We start from the raw sequence: 22,312 nt of genomic DNA, 5'->3' as shown, positions 1-22,312 counted from the left end.
TGATTGTCAACCCCGAGATTTTACATTTCCAATGCACTGAAACTGAAAGCATCTGCATGAATTTTGAATACATTACAAAGACAGCACAAGATCAAGATCTGCTCTACATTCACAACCTAGCTAGGCATTTGCATCTATCTGTAGCTGCTCTTAATGTGGAAAACTTGTATGCATTTAATAAAAAAAAACAAGGATTGAACATGTTTATACAGAACCTGCCTAACTTACTATCCTGTCCTGTGTTCATTATTCAATTCATCCACAACAGGATTAATTAAACTATGAAAGAAACAAAACAAAAAAAATTATTTCTAAATTTTCCTTTTGAGAAGACAAAAACACAAAAAAAAGGGAGCATAATAATCCCTTTTGAGATCAAAAATGTCTTCTCTTCTTTCCATTGATCTTCATAATTTAGTAACTTCCACAGCAATAAGTTTAACAGCAGAGGAGCCATTGGAGTGGAACTCAATTGCATGTTGTTTATATCATTCCCATCTCTTCCCCTCCATACCATTTTCTAAACATAAAATGAAAATGAATGATTACAATTAGTATCATATTTAACAATTCAAATCTTTGTTCCAATGTATAAAAGAAGCATTGCTTACTTGTTGATATGAGCTTCATTTTGTGATAGAGATGGTTGTAGAAAACCAAAGTGATCTTGCAATGAGGATCTCTCCTGCAATAGAACAAATGAGTTGTAATCAATATGTTTAACCTTTAAAGAAAACATAAAAGAAAGAACCATGGCACATTTATATATATATATATGTACCTCAAAGTACGTAGCAGAGAAGCCTTGTGAATAATCTAGCATACTCTCTGTCGTTGAAGTTGTTTGTTGGTTGCTCATAGTAACAACATTGTTGTTGTCAAAGAGAGGAGAGCTAGCAGTGTCATCAAGGTGCTGCTGAATATTATTATTTTCTTGAACTTTCTGTCTCTTTTTACTTCTCTTGGCAACAAGTTTTGTTGGCTTAGATGCAGAACAGTCTTGTGCATTGAAGTAAGAGTCATGGTGTGGAGGACCAGAAGAAGCATCAGAAACCATGGACAAGTCCTCTTCATCAGAGTCCTCAATATTTTGAGCCTTTTTGTGTTTAGTTTCTTCATAACAACCAAGTGAAGGTGTATGTGATTGTGAGGTATTGAGAGAACGGTCAAGGTATAGAGTCCATCCAGACTCACACCCACTGCTGCATTCTGAAGCTAATGTATCCATATGATCTTGTTTTGGAGTAACTGGGATAGGACTCTCCAATTTATGATGAAATGAAAGAGTTACGGTAAAAAAGAGTTAACTATATAAATTAACTAACTTGTGTATATCAAACTCTCACATGACCATATCCTATTATTTATTATTATAAGAAGTGTATGTGGCAATGTGTCACTCATCTAGTTTAGTTTTGGTAAAATTGAAAGAATAGTGGATAGGTGGTGGTGGAGAAAACCAAGGGGAATCGAACTCAAATCCTAGAATAGTTTTGTCTTCATTGGTCTTTTTATGTGAAAATCAAAATTGCAAGTTGGAATTGGAAATAAATGGTTATAGGCATAGAAGGTAAAGAGAGAGAAATCCACAAAACAACACACAAGAAGGCATTGACATCACATGCTATATAGACAGCGATGCACTGTGTAAACCTGGTAAACGTCCACTTCCCATTCCATTACACTGTATGGACACCACACCCCTATCTCCTCTTTCTATTTGAGATCAAGATATGATTCTTTCTTGTATAGTTTAGAGCAATTCATATTAGTTGGATGGATCAAAAAGTGGTCCTTTAAAATTAAAACTAAGTTTTATTTGGTACACCATACATAAATAAATCTGACTTGGGCACAAATGTGGTAAGAAAAATGGACATAAATATGCATATTAGTTGGACCAAAAGTGACCCCCTTTTCCTTTTCTGTGCCCATCATGTGTGACAATTAAAGAATCACTCAACTAGTTTGTACACTAACATTTATTTAGATTGCAAGAGGCAAAATGTGCCCCTTGTTTTTTTACTATGTCAGTTATTTATTATTTATGCTTCTAATAAAAACATCAACAACACCACCATCATCAACTCAAATAAAGATTCTATTACTATGCATGCAATTACAATGAAGAGTGTAAAAATAATTTGGGGCACAGTGTAGTTGACTGGGATTTTTATGAATCCACATGCAATCACATTCACTTACAAGAATTACCAGTCAGAATTCACAGAAGCATGTGAGCACGTGTGCATAATTTTCATATGCGGGCTTCCATATATTCAAACACATGTTTGCACGTGCACATGCACTTCTATCTATACCTCTCTCGTGTAGTAGTATACTATTATTCTTTTCAACTACAAAATGTACGGTGTTTATTACGGGTTATTATCAAAATTTATTAATTAAGCCAATTTGAGCTTTGATTCTTATCTTAAAAGGTGTTGTGCACGTGTTTATGTTCAAATATGGGTACTAATCCTTATCACATTATTTATTACTATTATTATTATTATTATGAGTATTGAAATAAGAAAGAAATGACAGAGAGGTCTACTAATAAAACTTGGCTGTATTGGTTATAGTGAGCCACCGCATCATCAATACTAAAACTTGGCAGTGACCTAAATGGTCAAACTTTGATTTTATTAACTCAATCACATTTTTTTAGACTGTTTTGGATTGATGATGAAATCTTGTGAGATAATATAATTTTAGAGAAGAATTCACCATTAATATGTGGGTCTTCTTTTATTTAAGAGGATTCAGAGTTTTTTCTTTTAATATGTAAAATTAAACTTTTTAATAACAATATCTAGTTGTAAGAAGTTTTTAAAATAGAATGCTTTCATGCATATATCATGTTTGTATTGAACCCAACAAGACATATTCATGAAATATTTGATAATATTTATTTTTTTAAAAGAAATACAATGATGATACTTCTAAAAATATGTATCCTAAAGTATTATTGGAGTCTAAATAATATATCTCAAACATGTTTTTGAATTAAAACGTTAGGTTTTCTTCATTTTCTTATGGAATTTTTCTGGGATTCTTGTTGTTGAAGGTTGATGGAGATGATATGAAGATGAAAAAGAGGAGAAGAAGATGAAGAAAACCTAACGTTTTTGAATTAAAACTAATGGGAAGGACCAAAATGTGTAAAGGAGAGAAGTTAAGGGACCAAAATAAATCAAATTTTAATTAAGGGACCAAAGTGATACTACCTAAATAGTTAAAGGACTAAAAATGCAATTTAGCCAACTTTTTTCTATCCGTATGGTGCTAATTATGCGAGTTCCAATTTTTTGTTTTACATGTATGTACCCTCATACTCAGATTGTAGAATTCGACTTCGAGAGACTTTAGTCGAAAAACGTCGATCAGAACTAGGGATGGGAATAGGCCAGGGCGGCCTACAGTGATCTATGGCCTAGCCTACGTCAGGCCAGACTTTTTTCTTAAATAGAGAAGGCCTAGGGTTTTTTTAAGCCTATTTAGCTTAAAAGGTCAGGCCACAAGCCTCCCAAAAAGTCTCTTAAGCCTATTAGACCGACCTATTTAAGTAATATGAATAATATTATTTATTATTAAATTATATTTTGTACTTTGAATTAAAATATAAATTTGTAAACTTTTTCAATAATTTAAGTTTTATTAGTATACATTAATTTTTTGCATATATAAATGTATTATTCTTTAAAAAAAAATGTATTATCATAAACTAGAATATAAATAAGGTGCAATATATAGTCAAACTCCCTAAAACCTCGTGTTGATTATCAAAAGAGAGTTTAATCTAATTGAACTATTAGTTCGCTAGTCCATTTAAATTTAGATCACATTGCTTATTTAAAGGTATTCATAAGATATAGGCTTTTAAACAGGCTAGCAGGTCGTATTAGGCTTTCAGAAGGTCAGCCAGCAAAATGGGGGCCGGTGGAACAATTCCCCAATTTTAATCTAGTCCAAATTTCCAACTTGATTTGGTGTTCATTTCTTATATGACTCATTTTTTTTCAACTCTATTGATTTCTCGCATCCTATGCAATTATAATTATATAATCTGAACAGCATAAACACCTCATAGAAACTCCCAAAACACGTTAAAATATTTTCGATTTTAAAATCCGAATAGCGTAGAGGTGTTTGCGGTGCGGTTTGGTTCGATTTTGAGCATAAAAGTCATCCAAACCGCGAGATAGAAAAGCATGCGAATTGGTTTGGTTCGATTGATTTTTAAAAAGTCATCCAAACCAAACCAATGCAGCTTGAATTGGTTTGGTTTGTGCGGTTTATCGCGAGATAAAAAATATTACATTAACTCTAATATTGTCAACTTGTTACAAAATAAACATATGACATTTTATTTTGTTGTTTATATGATAAAATATTAGGTAAAACTTATATCAAAATAGGTAAAATTAAGAAGAAACATAAGCATGAAACAAATTATTGGGAAGTAAAAGAAATAAATTCATCACGGGAAATGAATTGAAAGAGATAGAAAGGAATTAGAATCGAACTTGATGGTGCAATTATGGAAAAATCGAATCAAAATAGATTATTCTTGAGCTATATGTAATTGGGCCAGTACATGTTTAAGTAATATTCATTATTCTTGCGGTTTAGTTTGGTTTGGTTCGGATGCTGAGATGCAAACCGCAAACCAAACCGAACTGCGCGGTTCAGTGCAAAAGTCGTCCGAACCAAGTGCGGTTTTTTACGATTTCGGTTTGAATTGATTTAGTTTACGATTTTTCTATTGGGTTGGTTCGGTTTTGAACACCCTTAAAATAACGCACACACGAGAAACTCACAAGATTAGAAAAAGCAACGACTTTCTTATAATTGCCTACAACTTTAGTTTTGCCCATTAATTTCCTAGTAGAAGTTGAAAGATATAAAGTCAGAAACGTGTCGCCTACATTCAAAATTGACAAACATGTAAAACAATTCTTTTAAATTTAAAGGTGTAAGCAAAGATTTATTAGTAATTTTTTATTTAACATGTTTATTTCTTCCGATTAAGAGTGTAATTAACTTTTATATCATGTTGGAACCAGTCTTGTGACCATATCATCTCTCACAAGAATTAACATATTGAATGGAGATCTTCATAACCTCACCCATGACTACAATGTGAGAAGCAAGTTTCTCATTCAAATTTAACTCAAACTTAAATGGTGTGTAAACTGCCAGCTATTCAAGGGCGTAAATCAATTAAGCATTTGTTACATTAGACGTGCGACGTGACTTTTACATAGTAGCTTTCATGTTACACGTATAATAATCACAAAATCAATCTAACATGAGTTTAGGATCATGGATGTGCAATCAAACAACCTATTGATAACATTTTATCATCACGTCTTTAACTTTTTCTAAAAGCTCTGCAACACAAATATATGCCATCCAATAAACTCTCGATGGCAAAAATAAAAATAAAAATTAGTAGTTGAGCAAATTAATAGATATTAAGTGTATTCAACGGCATTTTAATGGGTTGAGTTACGATAGTTGTAACAATTATTGCTTTGATCCTATGTTGGAATTACTGTTAGACCCGGTTGATCATGAATACATTCACTAATTAATGATAGTCATTTGAACTTATTATGATATTTTTTGCAATGTATAATTACAAGGTTACACGTATAGTTCACTTAGACGAATGTTGGATGAAGCTCAATAAAATTGATTCAAATTCAATAAGGTTAGGATAATACGAGTTTAATTATGAGTATCTAATAATATATGAGTCTTTAATTTGTAAAGGTTAAAGTGCAATTTTATTTTTGTGATGAGTTAAAATAAAAATATGAATGAATAACTCTAATTTGAATTCAACACCGACACATTTACTATGAGGACATCGTTAAAGAGTTTAACGAAGGATCCAAACGTTGACGTGAAGGATGATTATCATAAGCTATGACTCAAATTATTAGCTGAAAAAGGAACGTCATAATTAATGGAAGCGCAACAAGAACTTCAATGCAATAAGCATTTTCCGGAGCATGCCAAACCTCCAACTATGTCACCATGACGATCAACATGATGTTGTGTGTTAAATGCATTATACAAAAAATGGGATAAATATTGATTTGATTATTAAGGAGAATCAGAAATGAACACCAATATTTCCTATAGATGAAAACCAAACAAAAGGTAGTATTTCAAGGTAATATTTTTTAAAAAAAATATTCTAAAATATATATGTATCCGAAAGTAGGGCAGCATAACATATTTAGTAAAAAACAAAACAACAATTTTGAAAGAGAATAAAACAAAATAAGCAAAATTGATTTGGAATAAGTTAGTAGTGACGTGTGATGATGAGGATTTGAGTTGTGTTTGTTATGTACCACATCACATCACACACCACTCGTTCGTTCATACATTCATTCATCTTCCACCACCCCATTATTAATTAGTTATCACCATCCACCCACCCACAATAACAGCCATCATCGCCACCAATGAGTCAATACAATCAGCAACAACCACCGGTCGGGGTTCCACCGCCTCAAGGTACATACGTAATCATTATTGATTGCTTTGTCTAATGTCCGCATTATTCATTTTACATTTCTCAATCTCATGATTTATTTATGAATAGGTTATCCACCATCTGATGCAAAGGAAGGACATCCTCCACAAGGGTATCCACCACAAGGGTATCCACCGCAAGGGTATCCACCGCAAGGATATCCGCCACCGGGATATCCACCACCAGGTTATCCACCGCAACAAGGATATCCTCCACCACCCTACCCAGCACAAGGGTATCCTCCACAATATGCTCCTCCTCAATACGCTCAACCTCCACCTCCTCAACATGTACACAATCACAACAATTCAAGCGGCCCTGGTTGTTTAGAAGGATGGTACGTTCGTTAATTATATAATTCCCTCTCTCATGCATGCATCCATGCATTCCTTTCATTCTTAATCTCTTGTGTCTGCTTCTGCCAAATCAGATCTGCTTCATTTACGACTTGATTATTTTTACAATGTCAAATTTATACATTATCTCTCATCTCATGTATATGGTCTATATATCAAATACATTTATTTATTATTCAATGAATTTAAAATATGATTTTTTTTCATATATATGAGATGAGACCGGATGAAGTAAGATAGAAACAAATATATTAGGCGTCGTCGCATATGATGTCAGTAATTTGTTAAGAGTTAAGCCCGTGAGCCCAAATCAAAAACTAGCTCATTAGGTAGGAGAGCCTCGTGGCTTAAGTGCTCTTAGGTTGCAATCAAGGCCACACTAACTTCATGTGTTTTAAATACTTAAGATTTGAAACAAATACTAAACAAGCAAACAAAATCCAATACTTATGATTCTCATCAAAAGAAATGTGTTTATAGATGCATACAGTTACAAATAGAACAATTTCTCCCATCAAATTGAAATTTTGCACATTCCATTACTGGTAATTCTTAATATTTTATGTAAAATAGTAAAATACAGAGACTTGCAATCTATTGGTAAAAAAAACTTTATGTTCATGTCATGATAGACAGATAAATAGATCATATGCATGAAGAAGATATTGTATGTTTGCTGCTTCGAATTGTATATATATTTTTCACCACTCGTACTAACTTGTTTGCGTTTGTATATTGGTGCAGTTGTGCTGCTCTCTGCTGTTGCTGCCTATTAGATGCCTGCTTCTAAGAAGACTTTACTCTGCACTAATAGGATTGAAGTGTGTTTAAGCATTGAGCTCAATGAAAATTGTTTCATGTTTCTTTTCTGTGTTGCCCCTTGTTGTTTATGTTTCTTTTTATAAGAAAATAATATGAACTAATGCTTCCCAAGGACAACTCTGCCAAATTTACAGGCTTTGCATAATTAACAAGTTAAATTCATAGTTCTTCAATCCCCTGTTCTCTACCAGACTTCCTTCTGAAGCAGGAACCATTGAAAGTCGATGAAATAAAATATCAAAATGGATCCAATTGCATTTCACAACACATATTTGTTGCAAGCTTAATTTGTTGCATTTATCTATCTATATATCTATCTTGTTATGGTAGTTGTTGTGTTTTGCTTCTTGCAACCTGGTTTCCATGTTCATACCCTTTAAAAGGCTTGTAGCAAATAATGGCAATAAGTTATTTATAGGAAATGTTACTAGTTAATTTGTTAGGGGAAGGAGTAGACGCTGGCAACATGGATTGAATTCTGGACATCCTGCATAGAATTCTTATGGTATCCCTGACATTTATTATTAAATAAAAAATTTAATTACCAACAACACATATTTTGGTAAAAAGTACTCCTTCCGATTTAAAACGAGTATCGTGTTTGAGGTTAACCAATAATTTCTCTATTGCACATAGATTAAAGAATACAATAAGTAGCCAAAAGATATATCATTTTTATTAAATTTAATTTCTCTATTTCACAATTTGAGGTGTACTGATACTCCTGCTTCATAAATTTATAAATTAATGATCATTTTATGAATTAAGTTGTTATTTGTCAATATTTATCTTTTAGAAAACATCATCTCATGAGAAAAAACACCGTTTCATTGTTTATAAGAATTTTATTAAGTTTTTAACATTTTCTCATAAAAAATAATCAATATTCTTCATTATTAGCAATAAAAATTCAAAAAAAATAAATTTTATTTCATCGACGCTTTTGGTAAATATGATTTAATTATTATAATTGCAAATGATATAAAATAATTATTTTTTCTTCAAAAAATAATTAATTTACTTATTAATTTAATGCTTTGGTTGGATTGCAAATCATGATTCATTCGTTATAAATGATAGTCATTGTGAAACGGAAAGCGTAATTACTAACCTGAAAAATTGTACATACTTATTGATGTTAATTGCCATCAAATAAAGCCTATTACCAAAATCAACGACGATAAGTCGATCTTTGAATTTTATTTGATGGTTGGGATAAAAAACACGATCATATCATTTTTATTTTTTTTGTGAAACAAGTATAATGACTAGAGATTTTCATCCTTATGATAAATAAATGACAAGTTTTAGGTTGGAAGATCTCAACTCTACATATTAAAATGTACATGCCAATTAAGTCATGTTTACATGTATTTTTCTATCCCATCATATCTGTGTCATATCTTCTATTTGGCTCTGTGCATGTCCGACAACAATTTTTTTTAAGTTATTTAAGCTCATAATTTATTTTTTCCATTAAGAAATATTAATAATTAGTTGTTAAATTTTCTTTTAAAAGATAATTAGTTGTAAATTTAATATTTAATTTAAGGCTTAATACATCATTTGATCACTTAACTTATTTTTTGTTTTCAATTTGGTCCCCTAACTATAAGATACTCAGCAGTAGTCTCACCAGTCCATTTTAACATGAACTTATGCTCATAAGCTTTGAAAACAAAATCATTGGGTAACACATGAAAATTACAGAGCTTGTAGGTATAATTTTCTTTAATGATCTTTTCATACATTGATTTGTATTTTGTTGGGACAATGACTTGAATATCATTTCCCTATGAAGGACAACAATAAAACAGTTATTGAATAAGCTATAATAATAAAAGTCTTATAAATTTGTAAGATCTGTATTACCTGAGCATCAACTATGACCATCTCTAGGTGCTCCTTCCCAGCTTTCACAACTGTCCATTTGTCTTTGACTTTGACAACCAACTTCCAAAAGTCCTTTTTGTCATTAACATCACTTACAAATTGCACTGGTCTTTCCATATTCGCGCCTAAAACCTAAAGAGATTTGTTTGAAGGGAAACAATGAGATTTAATGTCCAATAATAACACTGCAAAGCCAACAAAAGTAAATCCAAACTCCCTAAATCAGAAACATACTTATTAAAGAACACACATCGAAACAACAGATAAAGAACATAACAAAGGAGCAACAAAACAACTAAGAAACTTATATGCAACCTTGAATCTAGCAAAACACAAGTTTAGGGAGTAAACATAACCAAGTACAGTTTAAAAGAAGACTGAAATACACTTTTAAGAAAATATAATATTGTAAAGCCAACAAAATACAGTTAAAAAAACATAACCAAGGAGCATAATAAGATGCAGGAAAAATAAATAAAGTAAATCAGAGACCAACTTATTAAAGAACACACATCCAATGATAAGAAAAAAACACTTTAAACAACATAACAAAGGAGCATAACATACATGAAAAACAATGATAAGAAATAATGCATGAACATAGAACGAACCACATGAACCTAAGCGTGAGATGTATGTATTAGAATAGAAACAATACATATTGTAAATTTGAAAACATATGAGTGAGCATTGATGTATGAGTAAATATGTGAGACCTTCCCTTTCTTGTATCAAAATAAAAATAAAAATGTGAGACCTAAAGAAGTTTGAGATTTGAGATAAAATGAAAGCATTTACCAGAACTCAATGAAAGCTGTTTTGTTCCTTTAGTGTAGAGGTTTGAACTTTGAAAAGTGTTTGTAGTGAAAAGTGTTTGTAGTGTTATCGTTGGTATAAGATATTATGAGTGTCAAATATTGAGAAGTGTGATCTATTTGATTGATTGGATCTTGGTCATGATAGATATCTACCAAAACCATACTTTTCCTTTTTCATGTAAAAGACCATTTAGAAAATTTAGTTGGCATTCTAAGTTGAGATGTAATGGGTGTACATGTGATTTAAGCCAAAGTAAATAAAAAAAACACCAAACTGTACTTAGATGACATCATGTTAGTTAGATGATGCAATTTAGTTATGCAAAGTAATTTTAAGCCTTGATCTGCCCTTAATTTCTTGACGTGGCAGCCAGCAAGGATAGGGCATTAAGGATTTTCCACAACATCTACAAAGTGATTTTAAGACTTTATTTGCCCATAAGTCCTTGACGTGGCAGTCAACAAAGATAGGGTATAAAGGAATTTTCTACAACATATGATTTTCTTATATTAAGGGGGATATGAGGTTGTGGTGGAAGGAAGAAGATGAAGAAAGGGGGAAAAAAAATTAGGTGTTGGTGGTTTTGTGTGTTATACAATGGACCTGCAATCAAATGGTCAAAACAATATAAAAAATATTAGACATTAAAGAAACAAACAGACCGGACCAAAATGATAAACAACAGAAGATTTATGCAACCAAATTGAGACACTTTATAGTTGAGGGATCAAATTGAAAACCAAAAATAAGTTAAAGGACAGAACAATGTATTAAGCCTTAATTTAAGGTGAGGTTTAGCCCGGGAAAGGAATGTTGTTTTCCACCATGGAAAAGTAAGTTTTGACCATTAAATTTAAGATGAACATTGATCTTATCATGGTCTTGTCACACTACATTTTTTCCCACTTTCTTCTACCATGTTATCCTCATCTTTTTGTGCGGCTTTTTCCCATAAATCACTATCCAACAAACTATAAGCTCTACACTACAACAATCTATTTTTCCACCTGGCTGAAAGTATTATACATCTTCATGGTTCATGTCATTGCTACTTAAGACCCAATAATCTCTTGGTTAAGAAAATCAGGAAAGTACTAATTGTGATTTTTCAATTTCATCCCCTTCCTTTACTAACTCAAACAAAATTGGATTATAGAAATCATTAATGGATATACTTTGAGCTGAGTTGCAATTCGAGTTTTGCAAAACATAATTTTAATTTAATTCAATTTTACAGAGAAACTATGATAAAATTAACAAATAGGACACACAATTTCATTGTTGAAGGTAAAATGAAAAACGAGATTTAAAATGATGAAGCAAAATTTGTAGGATGAAGGCAAGGAAGAGGAAGGAGAAGGAGAAAGAAACGAGATCTACCGTTGAGAGACTGCATAAAACATGTTTTAAAACTTGTTTTTGATTTGATGTTGGAAACTGAATCCAAAATTGCGATCTACCCATTTATGTTTCATGAACCACCCTTAAATGGTGTGTAAAACATTTGGTTCAGTGAAGTATTGAGGTTTTTTTTCCTTGGTTGTTTGCAGGTTGAGAGGTAGAAGACAAAGTGAAAAAAAAATATAGTATGAAGAGAGTATGATAAGATCTTAAATCTAATGGTTAAAATTTACTTTCTCATGGTGAAAAACAACATTCATTTCCCATGCTAAACCTCACCTTATTTTAAATACAAACCTCCAACTCTTTATCCATAATTTAAAGGATTTGAGTTAGTGAAATTGATACATATTTAAATTGGATTTTACACCCACCAATTTAGATTAAAAGAAATAGAAATAGAAAAATAAAGGCTTATTTGATCTAATGGTCCCTCAAATAATTTCAAGTTTTCATTTTGGTCCCACAATTAATAAAACGTACCTTTTGGTCCCTCAAGTTTTCCTCCGTTTGCCAAATAAATCCCGACTGTTAACTTTAACTCTAAATGTCTATGGTGGACCAACCTTAATAGTGGTCCATCGTAGACCTTATTAATTTTGTTAATTTTAACCGTTTGATCTTTTTTTAAAGAAAGTGGACTGTTGGATCATACAAGTCTATTATATCTTACGGTGAATCATCAACACATAATTTTTTTTCTTCATCTTCTTCCCTCATATTCAACAACATTCATACAAAAATTCAGAAGAAAAAAAAGTGTGCCGCATTTATCCAATTTCATTGCTTTCGTTTCGATTTTTTTTTCTTTCTACAGCAACTACCTCCCTATTATTTTTATTATTGTTCATCATGATCCAGTATGTTTCTTCATTCTTTCTTCTTTTAGGGTTTCATTCATTTCAATCTCAATTTCTTCCATTTCTTCAGAATTCCTATTGATCCTCCACATTCCTTCCTCAACAAAACCCGAACCTAGATATATCAACAACAACCCCAATTGATTTTTCTTCTCTTTAGTTAGAACCCGAATTTGAAGAATGGAGAAGATAGATTTAGGAATTAGGGATTTGGATAATAATTCGGATATGGCATTAATGGGTTTAACGATTTTGGAAGAGTTGGGTTAAGGCGATGATGGGTTTTGGAGTTTCCCATTATTCAGGTTAAGCTTTTTAGTCAAATGGGTTTCTTAAAGTTTCAATCTTTGTTGTGTTTGTTTGGGAGCCAATACTGATTATTGAATTTAGCTGGGTGTAAATGATTGTTTTTTTCTATATAAAACTTTATGCAAGGAAACAACACAAAATCTGAGAGCTGTAGTGTTTTGTGATGATTTTGGTTCAATTTCAATTTTTGGTTTTTCTGGAATTTTGATGAATGTATGAAGATGAAAATGATAGGAAGAAGATGAAGGTAGAAATTGAAAAAGATCAAAGGGTTCGCTTTCTTTTTTTTTTAAAAAAATCAAACGGTTAAGATTAACGCAATTAATAAGGTCTATGATGGACCACTATTAAAGTTGGTCCACCATAGACATTTAGAGTTAAAAGTTAACAGTTGGAATTTATTTGAGAAACGGAGGAAAAAATGAAGGACCAAAATGAAAAATTGAAATTATTTGAGTGACCATCGAATGAAATAAACCAAAAATAAAATAAAATAGTGCAGCGAATGATGGCGTAGTGGGTTGGGTTTTGAGTTTTAGCATTTGGTACGCAAACGAACCAATTCCAATTCCTTCAATTCCAGTATAGTATTACACAATTAATTTCCAATTAGGTTTTGAGTCCAATTTCGAGTCCAGAATGGCTGAGCCTGAGGCTGAGGATATGAATCATCATGAATCGTTATTGGGTCGTATCCGACAACTCGAACACGGTATGTATCTTAATTCCTTCATTTCATTTCATTTCATTTCTTCAATTGTTAAAGTCATAGTCATATATTGTGTGTGTGATTGTAGAGCGTGATGAATTACGCAAAGATATCGAACAGCTATGTATGCAACAAGCAGGACCTGCGTATCTTAGTGTCGCTACACGAATGCATTTTCAAAGAACAGCTGGATTGGAGCAGGAGATTCAAACCCTTCAAAATAAGTTGGCTGCCTCTACAACTGATACTCTTAATCTACAAGACCAACTTTCTCAGGCTTACAGAATTAAAGCTCAACTCGCAGATCTACACGCTGCCGAGCTTTCAAAGAATATCGAAGCCGAGAAGCAGCTTAAATTTTTCCAGGGCTGTGTAGCTACTGCTTTTTCTGAAAGGGATCATGCAATAATTGAGGTTAGGTCAGGTTTTCTTTTCATTTAAATAACTTCTTCTTATTCTCAAGTCAAGTCTAAACATTTTTCATCAACTAACTAACAGGCTGAAAAAGCCAAGGAAATGGAGGACGCTATGTCCCAACAAATACATGGCTTCCTCAAAAGGTATTCCAAATCTTTCCATCATATTAATAAACTATGAAGGACCATGCTAACACTCACTCTATTTAGATAATTTAATACTGTCTGCATGGTAATGTGCATTTTTTTTTAGTAATGCTAATAAGATAGAAAATTCTTTTGATTCCACTTGCAATTTATCTCTTAACACAGGATAGAAGAACTCACCTCAGTTTGTTGTAAGCAGAAGGAATTGAACTATGCTCTCCAGAGTGATCAAGCAATGTATATAGAGCAAAATGAAAAATTTAAGAAGGTAGTGTTCTCGCTTTCTTCCTTATCTCTTTCTCTCCCATTTAATTTCCTTTGTTCTTCAATTCAGATCTTATCCTACAGTTTCTTAGGAATAGATCTAAAACCTGCATTGTTCTACACATTGCTTATCAATTTCCCAGTAATACACTAGATAACAAAGTATTTGTTACGACTATTGATGGATTTGAGTATACATGACATGACTTATTTTTTACTGGTCAGTATACACTTTGAAGGTGTATTTTCTTTCCATATAAGTAGTACTTCATGTATATGTTTGTTGCATGTGTCTGTGTTTGCAAAAATAGTTTTCTTCTAAAATTAAAGCATAGCAATCAGAAACTTGATTTTGCAAAAATAACATTTAGGGCCCGTTCAGTTTCCATGTTTCCTATTTTCATTTTCACTTTAATTAACTAATTAACACAAGAGAATGTAGATCAAAGATTTCCCTATCCATTTTCATTTTTTGAAATGTTTAAAATGCCAAAACATTGTGTTCATTGTTTCTAAAAATGCATTCTTTCTAGCTTGTCTTCAATATTTTCTCTATAACAATTGTTTACTACACGAGTCTTCCATCTCCTTGTTAGTTATTTAAAAAGAACACACTTTTAAAAATGAAAAATGAAAATGTTTTTAGAAAGTAAACAGGCTTAGTTGTTTTGAACTTGAATGTTTGGTGCTATGCTATAAAACTCCCTGTTGAAAGGGTTCAACAATGGGTTGGACCAATCGTAGGTCTCTTATAGGCCGCCTTACCTTGAATTTGAAAAACATTTTCAATAGGTTCGTTCTACTACTTGAACCTATGTCCTAGTCACACAACAACTCAAACCGTTGAATAAAAATTAAAAAGTATCGTGATGTCGATTAGCTACTAGTTAGTTTTATACTTTAGGCTAAATACATCTTTTGGTCCTTTAAGTTTGACAAAAATTACCGGATTAGTCCTTAAAAGTTTTTTAAGTTTCAAATAGGTCCTTTAAGTTGTTAATTTAATACACCGTTATCTTTTTAGGGACCTATTTGAAGCTTAAAAACTTAAAAAGCTTCAAATAGGTGCATTGAATTAACAACTTAAAGGACCTATTTGAAATTTAAAAAACTTAAAGGACTAACCCGGTATTTTTATCAAACTTAAAGGACCAAAAATGATATTTCGCCTATAATTTATTTCGGGTTTTCAAATTGGGATTATTTTAGTGTACTTTGGTATTTAGGGATTTTATTGAAGGAGAGCCTTGACATAATGGTTGGAGTTCATGCCATGTCATTGGAGGTCAGTTGTTCAAGATGTGAAATCAGCCTCTTGCAAAGCAAGGTAAGGCTGTGTAAATAACCACATTGTCGGTTTGGCGTCATTGTGTTTATATAAGACTTTCGGTACAAACATTTAGAGGCCTTTGATAATTAGTTGATGAACAGTTTTATATTTGAAGTGTGTCTGAGTTTGAGTCAAAGGCATACTCCACACCTAGAGTTTGGGTTTTTAGATCTAACTCAACCTTGAAAACTAGTTCAAGGGATGGTGATTGCCCAAGTCTTATAAGATGAAACTTTGCCATATATCTCTAGTCAAAATGTGAATTTGGGATCTGAACACATTCTGTCCAAGACGGGACATATGTGGTGCGGATAAAAACAAATGACCCAATGGTCAATTACAGATCTTTGATGGCATCAGTGTTGTCAATGGCAGAAGGTCAAAAATCCACCATATAAACATGCCATTGCTGGCTATGGCGGGTATACCTTTACAAATTGTACATGGCAATCTGCCATGGCCGCCATATAACAACACTTAATGGCATTTGATAGCATCTGAGGTTTTGGAACTCATCCCTAAAACCTAGCTTAAGGGGTAAGGATTACCCAAATCACCTTATAAGGACTAATTTGGCCATATCTCTAAATGGTGTAGGATCTCAACAGTGTACTCTTGGTTTGTCAGGGGAGTACATGCTAAGATGACGCTCCTGGGTTACTTGTCGTTCAGTTTTTGCATACAGCTGAAAATTCCGTATATTTTCATTACCAAAACACTTAATTTTGCACTGAAAGTTTCCAAATATTAATTACTTCACTTCAAACTCACTATTAGCCAAAATAAAGTTTGCAAAATCAAGATAATCTACAATTTGCAAATGCTCGCTAGATACACTTTACATGCTAAAAGTATTTGCATTTAGGCGTGTTTATGATTTTTGTTCTCATTTTTTGGTAGTGTGTAAGGGGCTCTGATTTAATTTTGTCCTTTTTCTTTATACTTATTATTATTATTATTATTATGAATTTACAGGTAATTAATAAGTTCTTTCAGATCAGGCAATATTCCCAGAAAGAATGTGACGATACCAGTTGGGATGTTAAAAGTACATGCCTTTTGGATGACTCTGAGGAGTTATGGAGTTTCAATGATGCTTCCACCTCTAAATACATTGTAAGATTTCAGAATCCTGGTATTATGTTTCAGTGATAATTACACAAGGTGTTCCTTATTCTGGTTACTCAGTTTGGTGCCCAGTAAAATGCTATGCTCTCAACTGTTGCAATGCAGATCACTGTTGTATGTACTTAGGAAATTATTGTGTTGATATTCTCTGTTCTGTTGTCTGTACATATTTTAAATAACAATTTATCAGACAGAGTGCATTAGAAGAGCAGCTGGACAAAGTAAACAATTCTGTGGATTGTCTTCAAAGTAAACTTAGGGTGGTATGTTTTAGACTTGTAGTTTACCTCTGTTGTTGATTCATCTCATTGATGCCTTGTTAACCTTAATTTTCAATAGTTTAATCATTCTTCTTTCCATTTTGAATGCTTTAGGGTTTGGAAATTGAAAATCATCTGAAGAAGAGAATCAATTTAATGGAACAAAACCAAGTGAGTGTTCATATAATGTATAAAAGAAAAAAGTCATTTTAATCCATTTGCAAACTCTGAATCCTGGTGACTTATTTGCAGATTTATATGAACAAAGTGATTGAGAATGGCATAGCAGACTTAAAACATCATCATTTTAAGTATAGGGATCATATTATGAATTTACTTCGTGATGGGGAATCCACTATTAAATCCACAATCAATGTGATTGATGAAAGAATCAGGAGGTTCAATGAGAATATTGAGCCAAATTTGGTCCATCAAAGAGACAAAGAAAGAGAAGAGAATGAATGTAGGGATGCACACATAAGCCCTCAAGATAAAACTCTTTCACAGTCCAAGGTTTGAAACTGCTCACTAATACTGCATTCCTTTCTCAAAGAAAATCTCATGGTGTTAATAGCAAATAGGGCACTTATAGCGATTGATGACTTATGGAGCTATAATTACTAGTGCATAGTGTAGTAGAAGAAATGATTTGTTATAATATTATTCAAAATTACATAAACTTCCTTATCTTGAATATTTACACAATTGAGAATTGAAAATATTATGTAGTTATGCATAAATACATAGAAACTGAAAAAAAGAGAAGTATAGGAAAAAAAAGAACATCAACAAAAATGAATTTTTCTTGGGCCATCCTAATCGTTTTTAGACTGAAATTGAGCATGCTACTTTGACCTGGGGCCAGCCCAATCTGATGATGAAGAATACAATGGGTTTTCCCTGAATCTGATACAGAAAAATTCTCTGTAGTATTCACACTATTGATCAATACATTTGAGAAGTTTAAGAGGACTTTTCTTTTTTGATTTTAGATAAGTTAATCCTGTTGGCATGACAATGACATTGCTCTTCTTAATAGGAAGTGATATGATAACTTTAAGCTGCAATTAAATGTCCTAAGTTGGTCTAGATTAGAGTCGGCCTTATTTCAGTGATATCTGTTGACCAAATGCAATTTTTGAAATTCATTAAGTTTTTCCGTTACTCCTTACAGAGTACTGGTCTTGACTCATTGGCAGTAAAAGCTGATGGACAATGTGATTCATCTGATGCTTTAGCAATGGCATTGCATGAAAAGGTATTTACACCATCAGTCACATTATTTTAATGTGCCCATGTATTTAGTTGCTTTTCCTCTTAGGTTTTTCAGTGATCATAATATATTTGCATCTGATTTATGGCAATCTAGATTCCTGACGCCTATCTTGCTTATTGCTTCAGGTTGATGCATTATTGCTGTTATCACAGCAAGAAGAAAGACATCTATTGGAGAGAAATGTGAATTCAGCCCTTCAAATAAAGACTGAAGAACTTCAAAGGAACTTGTTACAGGTGTCTGTCATATCTTTGCTTCAAACAATTGGAACATTTAGATGCTAGTAGCTTGGGGATGGTTAGACTTTAGAAAATTGCTTATGTTTGTATTATTTATAAGATACTATATAGACTATATTGGACAGAGAAGAAAATTAGCTGTAAATTTGTAGTATCTAGGTTTTTGGTTATTACGTTCTTTTACTTTCGTTTTGCGATTTTTTCTATTCGTATCCTTCAGAAAATGAAGCTATACTAAGAGACCTCTTCAAAATGTCCAACGCAATATGTATGTGCCTGTGATTTTCGGATTAGGGGAACCAAATTTTAAAACCACATGTGCGAAGATTTTGATATTATCCAATGCTCGGAAATAATATTTTAATTTTAGAGTTGTTGTGTTTTACTTCAGGTTACTAATGAAAAGGTGAAAGCTCTGATGGAATTGGCACAATTGAAGCAGGAACATCAATTACTTCTGGAGTATGATTACTTTTCTCAAGATGGTTACAAAGTCAATATTTTTGTATCTCTGGGTATTTTTATTAGGTTCTGTGATTTGTAGCTAATTGTTCCTAAGCATCTAAATCTATTCTTATCAATGAAATATATCAATAGAAAAAAGTTCATATTTTATACTAATGTTCTTGTGTAATTATAAAAGATAAATCTACTTACAAATAGTGACATAGCTTGTGATAATATTATCATATCAATCCTTCATACCTCAAAGATTTGACAGTTTTCCCTTCAGGCACTCTGTCCGTATTTCTTTTATAATCTCCAAAAAGTTTGATAAAATCCAATCTGAAAGTATAATTTCTTGTGTTGCTTTTTAAATTATGCAGTAAGTGTGAATTTACTTTTTCTCTTCCTGTAATCTTAGTTTGGTATACTTGACTTTGGTGAGTAGTTAGTCTCATTTCATTTTTCTGCTTGTTTGCGTTTTTTTCTTTTGCCGGCTCAAGTTAACCTTCATTGCTTTCAAAAGCCATTTTGAATATTAAAATATTTCATTTTAATTCATGTGCAGAAAATTAGATCCGGAGACTAATCAAGGAGTTGATAGTGGAGAAAGAAAACTTGTTATTCGTGAAAGAGATGGAACCCTAAAAAACTTGCTGAAGAAATCATATTTGAGACGATGGATTGGTCCATTGGATGCTAGTGGAAAAGAAGTTGACAGTAGTCCAAATAATGAAGGGAAGTTCTTCAACCAGAGATCCAGCAGTGTGGATTTTGCAAGGTATGTGTTAATTTTCGGAATCTGTCTTCTCTGATTTTATTATATCTTTGTATGACTTTGGCGAGATAGTTTAAGTTATGTCAGATCTATTTGACCTTTTTGAAGAGACCTCTGACAAAAAATGTTTCTTTTCATCCTTCTGTTTACTTAAATAGTTTGCATATCATTTAGCAGAATGAAGATTGAAAATGCAACTCTGAAAGAAAGCATGGATTGCATGGAGCATTTAACTTCGTCAGTTCATAGGCTTCGCCTCTCTCTTTGGAAGGTATCATACTATTTTGTTCCAAAACTATGAAATTTTTGTATTTGAAAGAATTTGAGGGAGAGGACAGGAGGCCTCCTAATGTTGGGATTGCATTTATTAGAGCAATAAACAAAAAGTTATTCTAATCAGCTTCTAGCATGGTGTTGTGAATTGGAAACTCCAAATCTCACATCAATGAAATTTAGATTCGTGGGACAAGTATCAGTGACAACCAATAACCAAAATAACCACAAGCAACAACAACGACAGATCTAGATCTTATCTAGCAACCAAGTGTAAAGCAAAACCACAATTGAACCAAAGAATAAACAAAATAAAGAGAGTAGGGAAAAGAGAACAACACAAAGAATTGTTTACCAAGTTCGGTCCAACAATGACCTACTCTAGGGGAGAGATTGATCCCTCCGATCCATTATCAATGAGTTCTTTACAAAGAGATACAAAAGGATTACAAGAAATTAGCTTCAACAAGCTCTCCAAGAACAAACCTAATTTCTACCTTTTTCTCAATCTTTTCCCCTAAACAAGAGACCCAATGATTTCACTCACCCGAGTTTTTCCCAATTGTTTTCCAACTTTAAAATCTAACCCCCAAAAGAGAACCAACCCTTAGCCTTTGATTTCCTAGGATTTTCTCTTTTGGTCTCCCAAGATTCACCAAGTTGCTCACAAAGACTCTCTTTTGATGTGTTTCCCAACCTTATGAATCTCTCCCCAAAAGGCACCAACCCTCTCCCAAGAGCCCCCCTTTTGGTTCTCCAAGATTCACATCTTGAAGCTTTGAACCTCACCCAAAGACCCTCAACCTTTAGTATCTAAGTACAATAAAAGTTCTCTCCTTTAGTTTCCATGAGATTCACCATTACCAAGCTTACTCAACAAATGGGTCAAGGAGTGCTTAAATAATGTTTCAGATCCTGTCAAATCGTGCCACGATTTCACGTTAGTACACAGATAACCTAAATCGTGCTACGATTTATTCCCTCTTGTGCCACGATTTTTGTCGAAGCAAACTCTAATTTCTAAACTATTTGAAATGCAAACATCAAATTTTGAGTCAAAACTCAACACGTGGAAATACCACGGAATCTTATCATGTTATAAATTTTGAAACTTGAAAGCTTAATTTTTTTAAACGGTTCCCTTATAAATTTTAGGTCAAGGAGTCTGTGACTTCGGAAGGTACAGTTTCTGGTGTTTCAGAAGTCCTTAATGGTGCTATCAATGAAGCAAAACTTTTAAGGACTGCTCTTGGCAGCTCCTTACCTATTAGTTGGTCAGTTGAGACAGAAGTCGGTTACACTGGAGATAGTAAGGGCGTAGAAACAGTCCATCAGCAATGCAGTGATGAGAAGATAGACACTGTTTCTGCTGCCGGGCTTGAAATGGTGGAGCTTTTGATTTTTGCTGCTCAGATGTTGAGAGACATGGAAACCACTACGGTTCCTGGTACAGAAGTTCGATGAAGTAAAATTAAGGCTCGCTGCACCGCATTAATCAGGCAGGGTGGGGATGTAAATTCAAAGGGAGAGAATGAGATAGATTTACTGAATTTGTCAAGTCAAGGGGAGAAATTGAAATTGTGCCATACGATCATATTCTTATATGCGTGTGATATTTGTAAATTTACAACCCTCCTTCATCGCATTAAATTTCACGTTCTTGGAGGACATCACTCAAACAAAAGAAACCATACACTTTTTTGAAAGGAATAGGCCATACTCTGTTGTATTAGTATTATTTTTGGTTTTGTTTTGGAATATACACGTATTTTAAGATTTTTCTATCATGAGTAAATTTGGAGTAGTAACTTTGCATTGGAACTTGTACATTTTGCATTAAATACATAACTTTTTAATAAATATTTATGGATTTTCAATCAAAAATTACTATTTTTAGTTGCTTTTAATATATGTAATATTGTACATGTTTGACAAACCCATTAATAAATACTTACCTTCCCAAAAAAAAAAAAATTAATAAATACTTACAACCTTGTCCCAAAAAAAAATACTTACTGCATAGTTGCGAAGA

At 32.7% G+C, this 22,312-nt stretch overlaps 3 protein-coding genes across 4 annotated transcripts; 2 read left to right on the top strand and 1 right to left on the bottom strand.

The window, feature by feature from the left end:
- On the bottom strand, positions 1 to 1,763 carry LOC11435811 (protein SOB FIVE-LIKE 5). The gene is made up of 3 exons (XM_003610584.4): positions 782 to 1,763; positions 612 to 685; positions 1 to 520 (listed from the first exon to the last, which is right to left on the bottom strand). Exons 1-3 carry the CDS (start codon positions 1,226 to 1,228, stop codon positions 484 to 486), a joined length of 558 nt encoding a protein of 185 aa, XP_003610632.1. The 5' UTR covers positions 1,229 to 1,763; the 3' UTR covers positions 1 to 483.
- Positions 1,764 to 6,344: 4,581 nt separating this feature from the next.
- Positions 6,345 to 8,001, top strand: LOC11437322 (cysteine-rich and transmembrane domain-containing protein WIH2). Its single transcript, XM_003610583.3, has 3 exons — positions 6,345 to 6,537; positions 6,626 to 6,893; positions 7,657 to 8,001. Exons 1-3 carry the CDS (start codon positions 6,486 to 6,488, stop codon positions 7,700 to 7,702), a joined length of 366 nt encoding a protein of 121 aa, XP_003610631.1. The 5' UTR covers positions 6,345 to 6,485; the 3' UTR covers positions 7,703 to 8,001.
- A 5,497-nt stretch (positions 8,002 to 13,498) lies between these two features.
- LOC11446448 (uncharacterized) lies at positions 13,499 to 22,095 on the top strand. Of its 2 annotated transcripts, none has more exons than XM_024784505.2 (14): positions 13,499 to 13,728; positions 13,814 to 14,139; positions 14,224 to 14,285; positions 14,454 to 14,556; positions 16,858 to 16,998; positions 17,205 to 17,273; positions 17,385 to 17,441; positions 17,523 to 17,783; positions 18,445 to 18,528; positions 18,672 to 18,782; positions 19,177 to 19,247; positions 19,798 to 20,010; positions 20,182 to 20,278; positions 21,436 to 22,095. In XM_024784505.2, the coding sequence occupies exons 1-14, from the start codon at positions 13,656 to 13,658 to the stop codon at positions 21,742 to 21,744; spliced, it is 1,977 nt and encodes a 658-aa protein (XP_024640273.1). In that variant the 5' UTR covers positions 13,499 to 13,655; the 3' UTR covers positions 21,745 to 22,095. The 2 variants fall into 2 exon arrangements, with proteins under 2 accessions (XP_024640273.1, XP_003610611.2); XM_003610563.4 differs by having other exon boundaries at positions 13,501 to 13,728; positions 20,185 to 20,278.
- Positions 22,096 to 22,312: the final 217 nt, after the last annotated feature.

This window comes from Medicago truncatula, chromosome 5 (assembly GCF_003473485.1).
Source record: "Medicago truncatula cultivar Jemalong A17 chromosome 5, MtrunA17r5.0-ANR, whole genome shotgun sequence".
Classification (NCBI taxonomy): domain Eukaryota; kingdom Viridiplantae; phylum Streptophyta; class Magnoliopsida; order Fabales; family Fabaceae; genus Medicago; species Medicago truncatula.
This window is presented reverse-complemented; position numbering and strand designations above follow the sequence as displayed.